Below are 18650 nucleotides of genomic sequence, written 5' to 3'. Positions count from 1 at the left end.
AAAAACTATAAATTTTGTAATAGTTGGAATTTTCTTTTTCTCTTTTTGTATTTTTTGAATTTCATTTTTCTTTGTTTTTCAACAATTGATAAGGCATTCGAATGTCTATATTAATTTCGGAATCAAACCTAAAAACGAAATGAGTAAGGATATTGAAATTAGATGCCCCACTTAATTTTGTTTCATATTTAAGTCATAAAGTGTGTCTATATTAATTTCATATTTAATGGACTGCTCTTTTGTTTGAAGTTGTTTTCGAAGTCTTCCTTCCAAAATGTCGTGGGAGACTTCATTTTATTGCTTGGAAGTCCTTTTGGAGCCGTTAAAAAGCATTAAATGCCAAAACTAGTTGTTGGGATTCATAAATGCTTGCTTGTCGTGATCCAAGGATCGACCTTTTACCGAAGGGGTCGATCCCTAGTCATAAAGTCATAGTCAATATATTGATGCCCCACTTAAGATTCCTTTTACACATTGATCACCTTTAGCCAAACTGATCACACATTTAAAAGAAAAAGTGAAAGGCTTCCACTTATTTTTTAAGATCAATTAATATTTGTTTACTAAAACCATTTTCAAATTGCAAATAATAAAAAAATGTTTTCCCCATAGACATTTCACTTTTAATTATAAATTGTAGTTAAAATATTATTTTAAATTTGTCTGTTGTCTACTCTCACTTGAAGTTGGAGTAGCGATGATCGTAATAATAAAATATTTTGAATTCGAGTATGATGATTCTGGAGGTTATTTAAAATATAAACTTTAAGCATAATTAATGGACAAATTGTACATCTACATCCTACCCGAAATATCTAACTCAATAATTATTAATTAAAATTAAAACTATAAACCCTTTTTGCTTAATTGCTGAATAGTATATGAATAAAAAAATGATAAATAAATTGTCTTAAAAAAAGATTGCCAACTGGACTGTTGTCTTTTCCCTCCAAGGAGGACAACAAGTTTGCTGATCTTCTTGCGAAAGCTGGTATTGGGAGATCCACCGAGCTCATTCAGGTTTTTAATCCTTTCATGGTCGATGCTTCTTCTTCTGGTTGATGTCTATTCGGGATTTTGCGTGACTGGATTCCTTTCTTTTTATTTTTTCTCCCCTGTTGTTTCGGCTTTGTGGCTTCTTCCTTTCGATCCCTTCTTTCTCTGATGTTGTGCCTCTGTGTTTTTCTTCTTTAGGATCCTTGTTGGTCCTGCTCTGTTTTTGTGATGTAGCTTTGCCGATGCTTTCCTTAATATACCTTCTGCTATTCAACAAAATAAACGAAATATTAAATTTTAAAAGTGATTTTTAATTTCGTTGAATTTTAGCTGAAATTTTATTTTCAAATTTGGGAAAAGCAATTTTTCGATCTTTGGTCTTATTAAAGAAAAACCACCGCATGGGGCGGACATGACTACTCTAAATGGGAAGCTGCTGAGGTCCAAGTCTTTGCAAAGTCTTATTTAAATAGAAAATATAGAATCAGATCTTGAAGTATTAATACTATTATCAGTAGACGTATTGTACCGTTTACATCTTCACATGGCTATGCAAGAAATTGTAATCCACGCCTAATAAACCGTCTGTATCGTGGTCTACAATTCAACTCCAGAGAGCAATCATTGAGCCAAGAACAGTTATAGAGTGTTAGTTTGCAACTGCATGCTCTCCCCACCGATTAACTGAAGCACAAGACTCGTTTTGTTTATCCCTGTAAGTTGAGTATTTTAATAACTTCATTATATGAAATTCCCCACATATATACTTAATATTAGGTGCAAATTAGGTAGCTTGGGAACCAAATCTAATTTTGTTTTTTTCTTTGACAGATGGAGGCCCATAATATTTGTTCGAGCGCCATTGTTGCTCAAGTTCTTAACGGAGCATATAATTATGAAAACTGGAAAGCTTGCGTACAAAACTATTTGTTGGTTAGAGATCTGTGGGACGTTGTGGAACAAACCTCAGAACCTCCTCAACAGGAAGAAGGTGATGGGGCTGATTTCAAAGCTTGGAGAAAGAGGAATCTGAGTGCTTTGCATGCTATTCAAATTTCATGTGATCCGATCATGCTTTCTCAGATTAGAAACATGACTACGGCTAAAGATGCTTGGAACACTTTAGCCCAAGTGTGCCAATTGCCTATGCCCCAACAGGCACCCCAGGTACCCCAAGGTGCACCACAGATACAAGGTTTCTCTCTCTCTCTCTCTCTCTCTCTCTCTTATTAATTGTTTAATTCTTGTTGAGCTTGAGAAAAGTACGTGGAAAAGCGTCGCGTAGATTGTTGTGGTAGCTGTGATTTGAGGTTTTTTTAGTATTGGATATTATTGTATAAAAAGTGTTGTTAGAGAGTTAAATTGTTTAAAAAATAAGATGATATTTAAAAGTGTTGGGTATTTATACTACATTGAGTCCTTAACATATGACAAGTTTATTAAACAAATTAAATAATGATAAAAATGAATTAAATATGATATGTTAAAATTATAGTATAACAATACAATTAATTTGTTTAAACATAATTAGTCGATGATTATATAATTTTAAATATCAGTAATATTTTAATAAATAAATTTAAATTGGTTAGATGTATAAAATGAGTCATGTGAATTAACTTATTCAAACACATTATAATAAATCACATACAAATTATACGAGTCAAGCTATATTAGACATGAAAATCTATATTATAACTATGTTACATTATACAAAACCTAAAATTATTCAACCTAGCACGTAATAAATTACCAATCTTTGGCATAGTATTCTATTAATAACGTTGTGTGGTGGCAGTGGCTAGACGTATTAGCCGCACTCGTATTTTGGAGCTCCTCAAGGCTATTAAGGAAAGTAGTTTGGAACCAACGAAGAGTCTTTTGACGTCCCAAGGGCATTTAGCCACTGCCGCAATTTGCGACTCCTCTTTCACGACCTTTCATTTCACAATCTTCAAAGGTCAGTTGGATATGATTGACGAATTTCTAAGCACAATGTCAGAGGAAGACCTCAAATTGCAAGATCGTACTGGTCGCACAGTTCTTCACCGTGCCTCCACTTACACGAAAAACTCCAAGATAGCCCAAAGGTTGATCAGAAAAAATGAGGAATTACATACTGTTCAAGATTGCAGAGGAGATATTCCACTTAATTATGCATGTTGGATAGGCCATAAAGATATGACTCACTATCTATGCAACAAGACTACACGAGAATTTCTACTCTCACCACAAAACGAACGTCAGGCAGCGTTGTTCGTCAAAGACTGTATTAATAACAAATGGTTTGGTAAGAGTGACATAAGTATTAAACACTAAAACAATTCTTTTTTAAATATATCCTGTCACGGAGTTTAATTTTTTTTAATATCATCACCTTACTAGATGTTGCTTTGGATCTACTCCGTCATCGTCCACAGTTAGCATTTGCTAAAGAGAGAACTGGAGTGAATGCTGCTTTAGCATTATCGTGTCAACCTTCTGGATTCCCTAGCAGCAGTGGGTTCTCATTTTGGCAACGCTGGATCTATTCTTGTCAGTATCACTTCTCTCTTTCTTTTATCAAATTAGTTTTCATTCTGATGCCTTTAATAATTAAGATAATCCTTTTGCAAATTATATTTCATGAAAATTTTTTAAATAAATCAGAAGTTATTATTTGTTCTTTTTCTTTATTGGACAATTTTAATTTTATAAAGAAGTAATTGTTGGTGCAAATGGTGTTTAGATGGAATTCAAAGAATAGATACAATTGACTTCAAGGTGAACCTTTCAATAGACGTTATCTTTAATACTTGTTTCACCTCCATTACTTGGTATGCAAAGGGGAATTATATAAATATCTATAGAGATAGAATGAAGCCAAAGTCTAATGTCGTCTTGCACTTTACGAGAATAGATCATTAGATATGCTTGAGGGTTTGTAAAGTTGTTTGACATTATAGCTTACTTTTGCAGCAAGTAGATTATAAGGAATTTAGACTCTTTTGGTAGTTGATGAGAATTTAAGTGTTTATGTTAATTTTTAGAACATAATATTTCCCTTCCTCTTGATTTTTTTTTTCTTCTGTCTTGTTTGTTTTTGATGTGTCAAAATGGTTGGTAACAAATCCTTTATATAAACTTGTAAGTGTCTCTTCTCAAGGACACAACCCTTTTATCAAGGCATCTTTTTTTCTTAAAGATACCTTTGCATTTTTGCAAGACACAATCTTTGAATAAAGGTATTGCTTTAATAATTACCTTGTGAAAGGGAAACCATTCATTACATAAGACAATCTTTGAGGTACAAATATAAAAATATAACTTTTCATTTGAAGAGACAACCTTTAATTTGAAAATACATTAACAGTAACTATGGCTATTTATGTAGTGTTTTTTTTTTTTTTTTGAAAGGCTAAAAAAGAATGCTTATATTCAAGACTAGAAAAGAGAGTCCCTATAAAAGTAGTTAAAACACCGCAACATAGCAAAAAGACTTGCGGTGAATTAGCCACTCGATAGAACAATAAGAATATTATGTCAAATGCGGGGGAGGGGGGGGGGGGACAAAAAGAAGCCCTGTACATTTGTTCTGAACTTGACCAAATCACAAATCTCTACAATTTAACATACTTCAACAAAAGCAGGAACAAAAAACACAAAATGCTCAAAAGAACCCTTCACATATCCCTTCACATATATGAGCGGTCAGTATGTACCTTTGGTTAGCAACAGAATCTTATTACTAATCTTATGACTATGGACAGGATTGGCTTCAGAACAAATTCACAATAAATCATGAGGCCTCAACACTCCACTTTTAGCAAGTTGATTAGTAGCTTCATTTGCCGACCGAGGCACATATCTAACCTGCCAAGACAGGACTCTTCTAAGCAACTTTGAAATCAGGATGATGTGCTGCCTATATCTCTAAGGTACCTCAAAGGGGTTTTGGATCCATGCAAGCACATTAGTATAATCAGATTATCAGATTCAAGGATCAAAGAGTAAGAATGGGACCAACTTGAAGCTGCGAAAAGGAGGACGGCTTCTTTAGTAGTAAGGATCTTAGCAGTATTGGAGTTAACATGCCCTCTATCTTTAAAGAAAATAATGAGCAAATCCTTGTTATCATTTCTCAAAATACTCCCAATGCTTGAGTCTCCAAAATTGCCTTTAGAGGCGCCATCAATGTTAACTTAAGGAAACCGGCTTGAAGCTTCTGCCATTTAGCTAGGATAGGAATTTTCTTAGCATTTTTTGGAGTGATGCCTTCATTGGGGAGTTGAATTAAATCTCTATTGCATAGGTTTAGGTTAAGCCATTTGGCGTTACACCATCATGCCACTCCAACCTTAATGAGTTCAAAAATTTGACCGACATACCATTCCTTGCCTTTGAATGCCATTTCATTCCTTGAAATCTAGATTGTCCATAAGATGGCGTACCAAGCCATGACCCATATGTTTTTGTTATCTAGCTGATTGCCGAACTCGCACCATAAAAAAAACATATTTGAGGGTCCCGATGGGAAACCCAATTGACATTCTAAAGCATGGCCCACTAGTGCCAAAGGTGTGCCAAAGGTACCATGTATTTTCACATTCAAAGAACAGATGGTTTATTGTTTCCCTTTCTTTTTTGCAAATAAGGCAACAAGCAAATGAGTCACTTATGATTATTTTGCTTGCAAGGCTGTCCTTCACTACAATTCCTCCATGTGGAAGCCACCAGTAAAAGATTTCAGTTTTGTAGAGGGCGAGACCCGTCCAAATTTTCTCCCAAAGGTTGGTTTGTAGGGTAGTGGCCTGGAGGACATTGCGGCAGAAGGATATCGAGTTGTATTTACCACTAGAACTACCATCCCACACCAAGTTATCTTGAAAGTTTTTGGCTAAGATTTGACAGTCAAGAAGCTCATTGAATTGTTGACATTGTTCATACTCCCAACCGAAAACCTCTTGCCTTAGATCAATTTGTCATTTCCATCCCAAGTACCAAAATCAACAACTCGACCTTCTTTCTTGTTGGCAAAGGCAAAAATCCTAAGGAAAAAGAATTTAAGCATGTATCCTGCAATCCATTGCATATCCTAAAAGCTCACTCTTTCCTCATTACCAACTGAAATTCTGATGCCATCACAGAGAAAGCTATTGTAGTCACACATTCCATTGAGGGTCTAGTAATGTTGTTCTATAGTCAGGAAAAATTCACACTATTGGCAGTAGTCTAGAAAAAACTATTATGGTTGTCCCCAACTTTTCTACCAAGACCTTCCTTCACAGGCTTTCCTGTTCATTGTCGAATCTTCAAAGCCACTTGTTTAAAAACACCTTGCTTTTAAGACCAATGTCAACTAGCCCAAGTCCTGATAGTTGTAAATAGAGTTCTAGTTAACATGGTAGAGTTTACGAACCAGATTTGGCCTTTCCCAAAGAAATCTTCGTTGGATCTTGTTAATAGCGTTTTGAACTTTGATAGGCATTTGAAAAAGTGACATATAAAACACAAGGGAACAATTGAGAACCAATTTAAGGAAAGTGACTTGCCTTCCCATAGAAAGAGTTTTGGCTTTTCGAGAAGCTAGTGTGGTTTCAATCCTTTGAATAATTAGTTGCCACATATTGATTGATCCTTGTTTCGCACCAAAAGGGAGCCCGAGGTAGGTAGTTGGCAGCACACCAGGTTTGCAGTTGATGCAAGTTGACCACTCTACAACAATATTTTGCTCAATGCGAACCCTATAAAGGTGACTTTTCAGGAAGCTTATAATCAGCCCCTATATCACTTGAAAACACCGTAGAACCCTTTTAATATTAAGAAAAAAATTGAGGTAAGGTTTAAATAAGATTATTGTGTTGTCTGTGCACTGGAGATGAAAATTTGAATTCCCGCTCAATGAACAGCAATACCTTTAATCCACTAATTGTTGACATGTTTATGCATCATAGAGCTGAAAACTTCCACAACCAAGTTGAACAGCATAGGGGACAGTGGACATCCTTGTCTTAAACCCGTACCCATTTTAATTTCCTTGGTAAAGGTTCCATTGAAAAGAAATGAGACTGTGGCAGTGGAGAAACATGACATTATCCACCTATGCCATTGGAGCCTGAACCCCATATTTTCCATGATAAAATCAACAAAGTCCCAACCGACATTATTAAATACCTTTTCGAAGTCAACCATGAAGAAGAGACCTCTAACTTTACTTTTCTTTATCTTATCCAACATTTCGTTTGCAATGAAGGCACAATGAAGAAGCTATCTTTCACTGATGAAGGCAAATTGGTTGATTCCAACAACCTCGTAAATAACATTATGCAGCCTCAAAGCAAGGGTTTTGGCAATGATCTTGTAGAGATAGCCTACAAGGCTAATGGGTCAAAAGTCATTAAAGGTTCCAAGATTTTCCTTTTTGGGCACCATGACATCAAGGAAAACATTAATGTCTTACAATAATCTCATTAAAATAGAAGTCCTCAACCAAGTTTAAAATTTCTTCCTCAATAAGTCCCCATGGACTTTTGATGAAGTAGAAGTTTAATCCATCCGGCCTTAGGGCCTTACTATCCTCACAGTTAGCAATGGCTTCCCATATTTCTTGCGTAATGAACTTCCTTTCACGAGATTCCGTAGATTCCACTTTGAATCTCTTGATATCACAGTTAAGGGTTTTAGGTCTGTGCACTCCCTTGTGCTCATAGAGCTTACCAAAGTGTCATTCGATCTCCTTTTTGATGAACTTCGAATTAGTGATTAAGAGGCTTTGATGTAGGATTTTGGTTATTCGGTGGGCTCTTTTTCTGACTGAAGTGATATTATGAAAGTAACACGTATTACGGTCTCTTTCAAAAAACCATTTGATTCTTGCTTTTTCCTGTCATGTGCGCTCCTCTATTCTATATAGCTGCCATAATTCTCATTTTTTTTGGCTAAGTGTTGGCTTTTTTTAGCATTAATCTATTCAGTTTGCATATTTTCATAAAACTGATGAATATCCAACTCCAGAGTGCGAATTTTGTCACTTAAATTGCCAATGGTCTCATGTTGCCATGTTTTGATATTCTGCTTAGTGCTTCTTAGGCGATGCCATATAGCAACACTCTTATTGATGAGACTTTCATATTCCTTCCAAGCTTCCTTAAACATAATCTTAAAGCTTTCTTCCTCAACCCACACATTAAAGAAACTAAAGGGCTTAGGCACCTAATTGGTATCATTAGAGCATAACATCACCAAGTTATGATCAGATAAAGAGCATGGCATATAGTTTCGAATTAGGCTAGGAAAATTGTCAACAATTTCAACACTAAACAAAAAACGGTTAATCCGATTGAATTTGTCATTATTTCTGCAATCACACTAAGTAATGGTACCACTAGATAAGGGAAGATTGAAAAAACCTAACTCTTTTATGAAGTCTTTAAATTTAGACATAGAGCTGTCCACATACCTGCACTCAGTTCTTTCCTTAATAGATTTGAGGACATTGAAATCACCTCCCATGCACCAAATAATGTCTAAACTGCTGATTGGCTCTAATACTTGTTCTCAAAATTTTAATAGAGTTATGTAGTTTTCTTATGGATACCAATCAGTATGTCAATGGAAAGAAAAATATGAATTATTATGTGAATAAATTTTATACTAAAAGAAAACAAAATTAAAAAAAAATAGGTTTCAGCTAACTATTTGAATAAATTAAAGAAAGAAGAAAGAAGAAGTGTAGAGATTTGGATTTGGAAGTGTTAAGTTTTATTGATTGACATATGTGAGTGTGTGTGTGTGTACATAACAATGTAAAACTAGCTAATAAAACTAAGTATCTAGATAAAGCTAAGATGATAAGAATAGAAATTAGATTACAATAATAGATAACGTCTAGTGTTATCCTTAACAACAGCCCCCTTAAGCTAATGACAATCTTGACATTAGTCGAAGCTTGGCATGATGCGTTTCAAATAGAGATTTACCCAATGATTTAGTAAGGATATTGACTATTTGATCAGCAGTGGAAACAAACCGGATAGCCAATTTGCCTTGAGCTACCAATTCCCTCACAAAATGGTAATCTAATTCAACATGTTTTGTGCAAGAATGGAAAACAGGATTGGCAGTAAGATAAATGGCACCAATGTTATCCCACCATATGGTAAAAGGTGAAGAGGAATGAAAACCTAATTCTCCTAGTAGGGAATAAAGCCAAGCTAACTCAGAAGCGGCACTTGCCATGGCTTTATATTCACTGTCCATGGATGATCAAGCTATTGTTGATTGTTTCTTGGTAGTACAAGAAATCAAATTGACTTCTAAATAAATTGCATAACCATTAGTTGAATGTCGATCATCAAGACACCCTTTTCAATCACTATCAGTGAAGCATTGGAGCAAAGGAGAAGAATTATTGGCAAAGAACAACCCATAATCACTAGTATGCTTGAGATAACACAATAAGCATTTTACAACTTTCTAATGAGTAGTAATAGGACAATGCATGAATTGACAACAGAGCTTGTTGACGGAGAAAACAACATCCGACCTAGTGAGGGTAATGTATTGAAAATCCCCAACAATTTTTCTATACAATTTAGCATCCTCAAAAAGATCAGCCAAGGATTTTGACAAAGAAGGACTAGCAACTATAAGCATTTAACAAGATTTGCTTGCTGCTATATTGGTTTAGGAAAGTAAGTCTCTAACATATTTTTGTTGAGACAAAAGCATACCATTTGGTAAGTAAGTAATTTTAATGCCAAGAAAATAATGTAGAGAGCCTATGTCACAAATAAGGAAGCCTTGATGTAAAGCTTTGACCAAAGAATGAATCATATTCGAACGAGTACCTATGACAAGTTGGTCATCAACATAAACAAGAACAAATAGCTTAGAATTACCATGTAGCTTCATGAACAAAAGGGTGTCAACCTTAGATGAAACAAAGCCATGTTGAATGAGATAATTATGAAGTCGTTGAAGCCAAGCTCTTAGGGCTTGCTTTAAACTATACAATGACTTTTGCAGTTTACAAACATAATCAGGATGTTCACTATCAATATGGCTAGCTGGTTGCTTCATAAAGATTTTGTGATCAATTTAACCATGTAGAAATGCATTAGATATATCCAACTACCTAATAGACTAACCACAAGAAATAGCCAACGTTAGCACCGTTTGAATAGTTGTGCTTTTAATAATAGGACCAAAAGTTTCAACATAATCCACTCCACCTTGATGTGAGTAGCACTCGGCAACGAGATGCACTTTATAGTAATCAACAATGTCATCTGATTTCCTTTGAATCTAGAATACCCATCTATTGCCAATGATATTTTGATGTTGCGAACTAGGAACCAAAGTCCATGTGTTATTGGTAAATAGTGCAATAATCTTATCAGACATGCCATTTCTCTTTTCAACATATGGTTGGGCTTGGAGAATGTGTAGGGTTCTTGATGAAGAAAGTTTGGTTTGGAGGAAGGCAACAGGGTTGTATAAGAATGTCATTTGTCTTTGGAAAGTCGAGGGGCGTTATTTCATTATATGTGTGCAAGGTGGAAAAGAAGGACACGTATTGGTTTTTGAGGTGAAGTTATTGAAAACAAGATATTGTGTTACATCAACGGCTAGATTAGGACTAGGTAAAGATTAAAGATTAGCAAGAGAGAATAAAGGATATCGAGAAATTATAAGAGATGAAGAGGAGGTAGGATTAGAATAACTAGATTGGGCATGGATAAGGATGAGGTGTTTGGGCATACTTGGGCAGGTAGAGGTTGACTATGAGATAACGGGATAGGTAAGGTGATATGGATAAAAAATACGGATAGAGTAGTAGAATTAGAAACATTACCTGAAGGCTTGCATGTGATTGAGTTACTATCTTGATGCCCACAAAGAGAAAACCATTGCTGTGAGGACTGAGACACAAAAACAAGTTGGGTGTATTTGTGAAAGGGAAATTCTTTGTCCAGGAATTTGACATGTCGAGCTAAGTATACCCAACCTGTGTCTAATTAAAGGCAATGATGTGCACAATGAAAGGGAGAATGACCCAAATAAACACATGATTTTTGCGAAATCAAACTTTTGTTTATTGTATGTGCACAATAAAGAAAAAAGAGCACAGGCAAAGGGTTTGGAAACGAAATAATCTAGATTTTTATTAACCAATAAGGAGAAGGGACTTTTATTTAAAGTAACATGAGATGGTAAGGTATTAATCAAAATAGTGGCCATATCAAAAGGAAAATTCATATATTTTAAAAGGACTTTAGCATGAGCAAGTAAAATAAGGCTAATATCAACAAGATGACAAATTTTGTGCTCGACAGTACCATTTTGTTCATGTGTGTATGGACTGGCAATGCAATGAATGATACCGATTTGTTGAGAATACTTATTTAATTTATGATATTCACCCTCCCCCCCCCCTCCCCCCCCCAATTTGAATGAAAAGGTTTAATTTTAATATTGAATTGCCATTTCACAAAGTTGTAAAAATTAAGAAAAATGGAATAGACTTCACTTTTATTCTTTAAAAAATACACCCAGATGTATCTAGTGAAATCATCAATAAATAAAACGATATATGTCTGTCCTAAACTTGACAACATTGGAGTCAAGCCCTAAACATCGGAATGAATAATATCAAATGGAGCTTGACTCCTACGATCAATAGAAGCCAAAGTAGACGAGCTAATTGACCTAACAAGCATGAAGAACAAGGAGACACTAGTGAAGATTTCAAATAAGGCAAATTAAAATCTCTAACTACTTGAGAAACTGTGCGAAGGTGAGGATGGCTAAGTCAAGCATGCTAATTCATAAGAGACAACCGTTCACTAGCCAAGACTTCCTTCCTTATTGGCAAAGAACGATGAACATAAATTCCATCTTCACTTGGTCCTTGTAATAAAACCTTCCTGGTGTCATGATCTTTAATAAGAAAAGTGTTAGGCAAGAATTCAAAGAAACAAAAATTGTCATTAGCAAATTTTTGAATAGATAAGAGATTCTTGGTAATTTGTGGGATAAAATATTTCGAAGTTTGAGATTGCCATGGGAATAAAGAGGAAATGCAGTGCCAATATGAGAAATGTGCAAACCTTGGCCATTACCCACCTGAAGTTGATCACCACCTTTGTAGTCATTGGCAATTATAAGATTAGAGAGATCCAGAAGAGGATGATAATTTACTGCAGTGTTTGAAAAGTAAGGTGTAAACTGACCGCATGAGTGTAATATGCAAATGGATGGGGCAAACAAGAAATAGATGAAGAAAATGGAGACAAGCCATAAAAGACATGATTAGCCCGTGGATTAGAAAACTATCATGAAGCATAACGTTTTTCGCATTTATCTGCTATGTGATTCTTGAGTCCACAAATCTGACAAGGGCCCTATGGGCAACATGAATGGGAGATAGAGGATTTTGGATTAGAAGATAGTGGCATAGAAAGTGTAAAAAGAGAGGGGTAGAATTGGTAAAAGAGGTAGTAGATTTGTGAACAATGTTAGCAATTAGTTGTTCATGAGTGCCTTTAAGAAGAATTTCATGAGCAACTAATTAACCATGCAACTCATGAAAAGGGACAGGATTAGGCCGAAGATTAAAGGTAGTGATAATACTGTGGAAATCACTACCTATATTTTGGTAAATAATGGCATTGAATTCAGCAGAGGTCATTGTCTACCTAGCAACACTTAATTCTTCAGCAAAATATTTGGCCTGTTGTAGATATTGAGATAGAAAAATCATTTTTCTTGAATTCTTGAAGTTTAATGTGAAACTACAGTTGATGATATTGAGAAAAAACCCAAAAGCATTGGCAAAAGGGTGCCAAACAGTGAAAAAAAAGGATAACTCAATCACATAGGGAAAGATTTCTTCAGTTTAAGAAGATAGCAGCCAAGAAAGAAGCATATTGTCTTTTCGAAACCTCGATTGATATTCGAGATTGGTAATTTGTTATTGGGGTATGGTGGGAGAAGGACTAATCTTGGCTAGATCTAGAGAGATTCTATCAATAAGGCCATTAATATTTTAATAGTTTAAGAGAGGCAAAAGTTGTGTTTTCCAAGGCAGGTAGTTTTTGGTAGTGAGTTTGACAGAAAAGATGTCATGAGTAGTTGTAGGAGTAAAGAAAGGAGAAGCAAAGGTTTGAGGAATAATACTCATGGTGATAAAGCTTTGACACCATGTAGAGATTTTGATTTAGAACTGTTAAGTTTTATTGATTGACAAGAGTATATATTTATACAATAATGTAAAACTAACTAATAAAACTAAGTATCTAGATAAAGCCAAGATGATCGGAATAGAAATTAAATTTCACTAATAGATAATGTCTAGTATTATCCTTAACAAGAAGAACTAAACATAGAAAAGAAAGAAAATGTAAAAAACATTTACAGAATAAATGAGTTTGCATGTAAATTGCGGTGTATGTATAATGCATCATAATATAATTTAACGATAATGACATATTGTTGTTGCAGGTTTAAAGGTAAAACAACCCAAAGCTTGGTCTAGGGAAGATGATGTTCGTATAAATACTTGCGAACTACAAGATCAAAAGGAAATGAAAAACTGCACAACGCAAGGTATGTTCTACTTCATGACTTGAATTGCAAGGAATGAATTGGTTTATGATAATAAAGAAATTCTTTCTACTTCTGAAGGTTTGTTTCGTGTGTGTCTGTGTGCAATGAAACTTACTTAGCTAACCATAAAAAAAGCTTCAAGTTTAAAATTACAAAACAAAAAATTGCATCTGATTGTTGAAAAATTTTTAAAAAAAAAGTTTCAAATGAAAAGGAAATTGCATATAATAGTAATATATGGGTGAATTTTTGCCACAGCTTATGGAAGAGTTTTCCTACTACAAAACTTACTGCAAAAGTACAAGTGTTTAACTCTCAAATTTTTAAAATTTTTTCTTACGCGAGAAGTCTATTTGACCTTTTAGACAAAGTTGCCGATCATGTTATTTTCAAAAAGTGCTAATGAGTAGTAAGAATTATTTAATGAGACTTCTTTATATTCTCACTTTATTTTTCATAATTTATAAAATTATAGGAAGAATTATATTTTTTTTCATATTCATCTTTTTCATTTGGTTCAATTTTTTCTCTTAAATTAATATATTTTATTATTTTTAATTAATAAAAAATTATTTTATTTATTTATAACATGCATTCTAAAATTTATAATTTTGTTTAATACAATTGAACCTTTTTATTTTTGTTTATTAAAATAAATTTGAATATTATTAAATAGTGTTTTACACTCTATAATACTTCTACATTAAGTTTACCTAAAGCTATTTTAATTCCTTTTCATAGTACTTTTAAAAATAGTTCTACTCAAACTGCACTTTTTATACAAGCTCTAAGTAGGAATGCTCTAAGTTATGTTTTTCTTAATTATAGTTAATTTTGCTTTAAGTGTTGTTTTCTCAATCAGACATCTCAACATTAAAATTTAAAATTTTGACTTGAAGATCTCATATTCAAATCTTAGGACGACAAGAGATCTTAGGTATAACAAAATGTTAAGTTTTTTTTATAGTTTTGAAGAAAACAATGATGAAGAAATTAGAATCTCAAATTTATATTTTTTCCATTTTTCCTTGGCTCAAATCTCAATTTGCTTAGACTTTATACTCTTTACGTCGGTCTGTCTAAGTCAGAAAATGGGTTGAACTGTGCAGTTGCAAGGCAATTACTTAGGTTGGGGTCAAATCTGCTAAAATTCTTTGGTATGTTACTTGATCACTTTTTTTTTTCTTTATATATTTTTCAACTCTTGTTCTAGCAACCATTTCTTCTATTGTAGTAATTAGTTAAAACTTATATTTATTTATGTAGGAATCAAGCAAATATATGATTTAAAGCTAGCCCATGTCGATGCCCATGAACTTCTGCTTTTGATGGCTGGGACAATAGCTACGTTTGAGATTGAACAATTATATCAAGGTTTAGTGAATCATGCAATCATCAACGCTGCTCAACGGGGGATGATGGAGTTTATTGTTGAAATCATCAAACATAATCTAGATTTATTGATGATGAGTGACGTGGACGATAGAAGCATATTCCACATTGCAATTGCACATCGACAAGAAAAAGTTTTTAGCCTCATATATGGCCTCGATACTATCAAGTATATTTTTGTTTCTTTCACTGATAAGAACAACAGCAATATGTTACATTTGGCAGGGAAACTATCACCCCAATCTCAGCTTAAGCTTCAACAAATCTCAGGAGCAGCTCTGCAAATGCAAAGAGAACTACAATGGTTCAAGGTCACCATCTCTCTCTCTCTCTCTCTCTCTCTTTCAAAGGCATTTAAAGGTTTCGTTGATAGTGAAACTTCAGAAAAAATTACCTTTTCATCTTTCAATTTTTCCACATTTTAACACATAGCTCAACAGCCAATAAGATATCACTTTTTTTTAGCATACTCAACACATCAATAACATAAGCATTTGTTGAACATTTTGAATGAAATCTAGAAAACTGAGAGAATACACGGAAGGTGAAGAGAACAGGCAAGAAATTAGTCAAGAGGAATGAGAGAGAAGAATTCTTTTTCACCAAAATGAGGCATCAAGGTTGCATTTCATTTAGTTTAGAAATAACAAATATATAGATGGTTTGTTGAAAGAGAAAAATAAATGAAATAACAAACCATATAAAGCCATCTAACATTCTAAGGATCGAGCTGTGTTGGGATCGATGTAAGATTCCCTGGCACAAGGAGTCACAACAACTTTTTCATCTTTTGTGAAAATATCTGCAAGTTGAATACTGGTACTTCAATGCTGAGCATCAACTTCTTCATCTTTTATAGCTTCTCGAATAGCATAGACCTTCACCTTGATATGACGTTCCTTGACCAAATCACATGATTTGAAGCTGCTACAAATGCTGTATATTCTGCTTTAGTTGATGACTGAGCTACCACCTCCTATTTTTTTGAATTCCAATTGAAAATAGCACTTCCCAAGGAGAAACAGTACCTTGTAGTACTTTTGGAATCATCAGCACTCTCAACCTAGTCACTGTCACAAAAGCCTACCAGCTCATTACTAGCCTTTTTCTCAAACTTCAAACCATAGTCAAATGTTCCCTTAATATACCTCAATACTCTATTTGCTGCTAAGTAATGAGTCTGAGAAGGTTGCTGCATAAACTTGGATAATAGGCTTTCTGAATACATAATAACAAGCTTAGATATTGTCAAATGAAGTAAACTTCCTATAATACTTTTGTAAACAAAATTCACTACACTTGGGGAACCATCACCCTTAGATAACTTGTAGTTTGTAGCTAAAGGAATATCAACAGGCTTACACTCTTCCATTTGAGACCTTTTTAACAATTCTTTAGCGTATTTACTCTGATGTATGCAGATAAAATCAAGAGTTTGTAAAAATTGCAATCCAAGGAAATAACTCATTTCTCCTAAGTTAGACATCTCAAATTCACTCATTAGTTTAGCTTTAAATCCCTTCAACAATGACTCACTCAAACTAGTGATGAGCAAGTTATCCACGTATAGAGAAATAATACGCTTGTGAGATTTTACAAAGTTACTTACATATAGTGTGTGCTCATTTGCACTTCTCTAGAACCTTGAGATGTCAAGTAGGTGTCAATCCTCTCATATCGAGCTCTAAAGGCCTATTTCAAGCCATAAAAGGCCTTCACCAACTTACAAACTTTACCTTCAATTCCAGGAGAAATGAGGCCCTCTGGTTGCTACACATAGATATCCTTTGTAAGAAATCCATTCAAAAATGCAGACTTGACATCTAAATGCCAATTTTTCAATCCTTCCTTAGCAGCCAGAGCAGTGAGTAACCTTCTGGTGTCATGCCTTGCCACTGGTGCAAAAGTCTCCTAGTAATCCACCCCTGGTATCTATGCATAACCCTTCACTACTAATCTTGCCTATAATCTGTTGATTGTGCCATCTGCATTTAGTTTGACCTTGTAAATCGATTTGATGCCAATGATGTGTTGATCCAATAAGTTTGCCTACCAAAATCCATGTACCATTTTTCAAAATCATTTGCATTTCTTCATCCATTGCTTTCAACCGTCTATCATCCTTAGCAGCTTTAGAATAGGTGGTTGGCTCACATAATGCCACATTACACTTGACATAAATGTCTTGTAGTGATCTGGTGCTTCTCACTGCACGACTCATGTCACTTCCTTGATCTTCTTCATTGACAGCTTCTTCATTAACTAGTCTTATATTTGCACAGTGTTCAATAGTCAGCTTTTCCCAATTCCACCTAGCATTCTCATCAAACTTAATTTCTCAGCTAATGATGATCTTCTTAGAGTCAACACTATACATTTTGTATTACTTTGACTACTCACTATAGCCAACATGGATACCTATCTAACTCTTTTCATCTAGTTTTGTTCTTTTCTCATCAGGGACCTTGACATAGTAAACACAACCAAAAATTCTCAAGTGAGACACAGATGGTTCATGACCAAACCAACATTCCTAAGGAGTTTTTTCTCCAAGTGCCCTTGTCAGAGTCAGGCTCAACAAATAGTTTGTTTTGTTTACAGCTTATACCCAAAATGACTTAGGCAATCCTTTCTGAAATAGTAAACACCTAGTCATCTCCATGACAATTTTGTTCTTTCTCTCATATACTCCATTTTGCTGTGGATTATATGTCACAGTCAGTTGATGACTTATGCCAAGTTGAGATAAAAATCTTTCAAATTCTACAAAAGTGAACTCCTTACCATTATCACTTTTGAGAATTTTGATAGATGAGCTTGCTTGATTCTCCATTAGATTTCTGAACTTAAGAAAGTTCTTCAGAGTTCAAACTTAACCTTCAAGAAAAAAAACTAATAATACGTTGATGCATCATCAATAAAGATGAGATAATAGTTGTTCCCTTCAAGTGACACAGTCTTTATTGGGCTTCCCAAGTTAGTATGAACCAACTGTAATTTTTCTATAGCTTTCCACCTCTTTTCTTTGGGAAATGGGAGTTTGCTTTACTTGCCTAAGTGACATATCCTACACACAAGGTCAAGCTTCTCAATTTTAGACAAACCTTCAACAATATCTTGTGAATTCATTCTTTACAGTGACTCATAATTGACATGTCCCATTCATTTGTGCCACATTTCAGAATCAATAACAGTATTGCAAAAGGCTTCATGCTCAGTGGTACTCTAGTTAATAGAATAATACTTGTTCTTCATCTTCATAGTCAAGACTTCATCTCCATTTAAATCAAATATGGTATAATATGTCCTTGAATAGGAGGGCATGATGACTCTTAGTGAGCTAACCAACACTTAGGAGGTTTTGATTAGCTTTTGGTACAAAGTACACATCAAATATGTGTTTGTTGCCTATTTTAGTTTCAACTACAACAATCCGTATCCAAAGGATTTTTGAAAAAATACCATCACAAATCTCAACTTTTGATTTGTAACTCCTGTTGAGTGTGGTGAATTTGATTTCATCACCTGTCAAATGATTAGAGCAAGCATTATCAGTCAACCATTCTTTTCCGTGGATTGGTTTTCCAATTTCTCTAACCATAAACAAAACTTCATCGAAGGCTTCAACTTTTTCATCAATAGTTGCTTTCTCATCAAAGGCTGCACCATTATTC

General features: G+C 34.4%; 1 protein-coding gene across 2 annotated transcripts in view; it reads left to right on the top strand.

The window, feature by feature from the left end:
- The first annotated feature begins 856 nt into the window (after nt 1-856).
- Nucleotides 857-18650, top strand: part of LOC148763425 (uncharacterized) — a 40510-nt gene continuing 22716 nt past the window's right edge. Inside the window, exons 1-8 of one of the 2 annotated variants that reach the window (XM_088804589.1) lie at nt 857-1020; nt 1611-1711; nt 1828-2191; nt 2795-3286; nt 3382-3531; nt 13480-13584; nt 14694-14741; nt 14851-15287. In XM_088804589.1, the coding sequence (XP_088660715.1) occupies nt 1828-2191; nt 2795-3286; nt 3382-3531; nt 13480-13584; nt 14694-14741; nt 14851-15287 (1596 nt within the window). In that variant the 5' untranslated portion in view covers nt 857-1020; nt 1611-1711. Of the gene's footprint in view, nt 1021-1553; nt 1712-1827; nt 2192-2794; nt 3287-3381; nt 3532-13479; nt 13585-14693; nt 14742-14850; nt 15288-18650 lie in introns of both variants that reach the window. The other variant, XM_088804590.1, reaches the window with a different exon arrangement.

Source organism: Theobroma cacao, chromosome 3, assembly GCF_053813885.1.
Source record: "Theobroma cacao isolate CCN51 chromosome 3, ASM5381388v1, whole genome shotgun sequence".
In the NCBI taxonomy this organism is placed as follows: domain Eukaryota; kingdom Viridiplantae; phylum Streptophyta; class Magnoliopsida; order Malvales; family Malvaceae; genus Theobroma; species Theobroma cacao.
The sequence above is the reverse complement of the archived record's forward strand: the minus strand, read 5'-3'. Positions and strand labels throughout refer to the sequence as shown.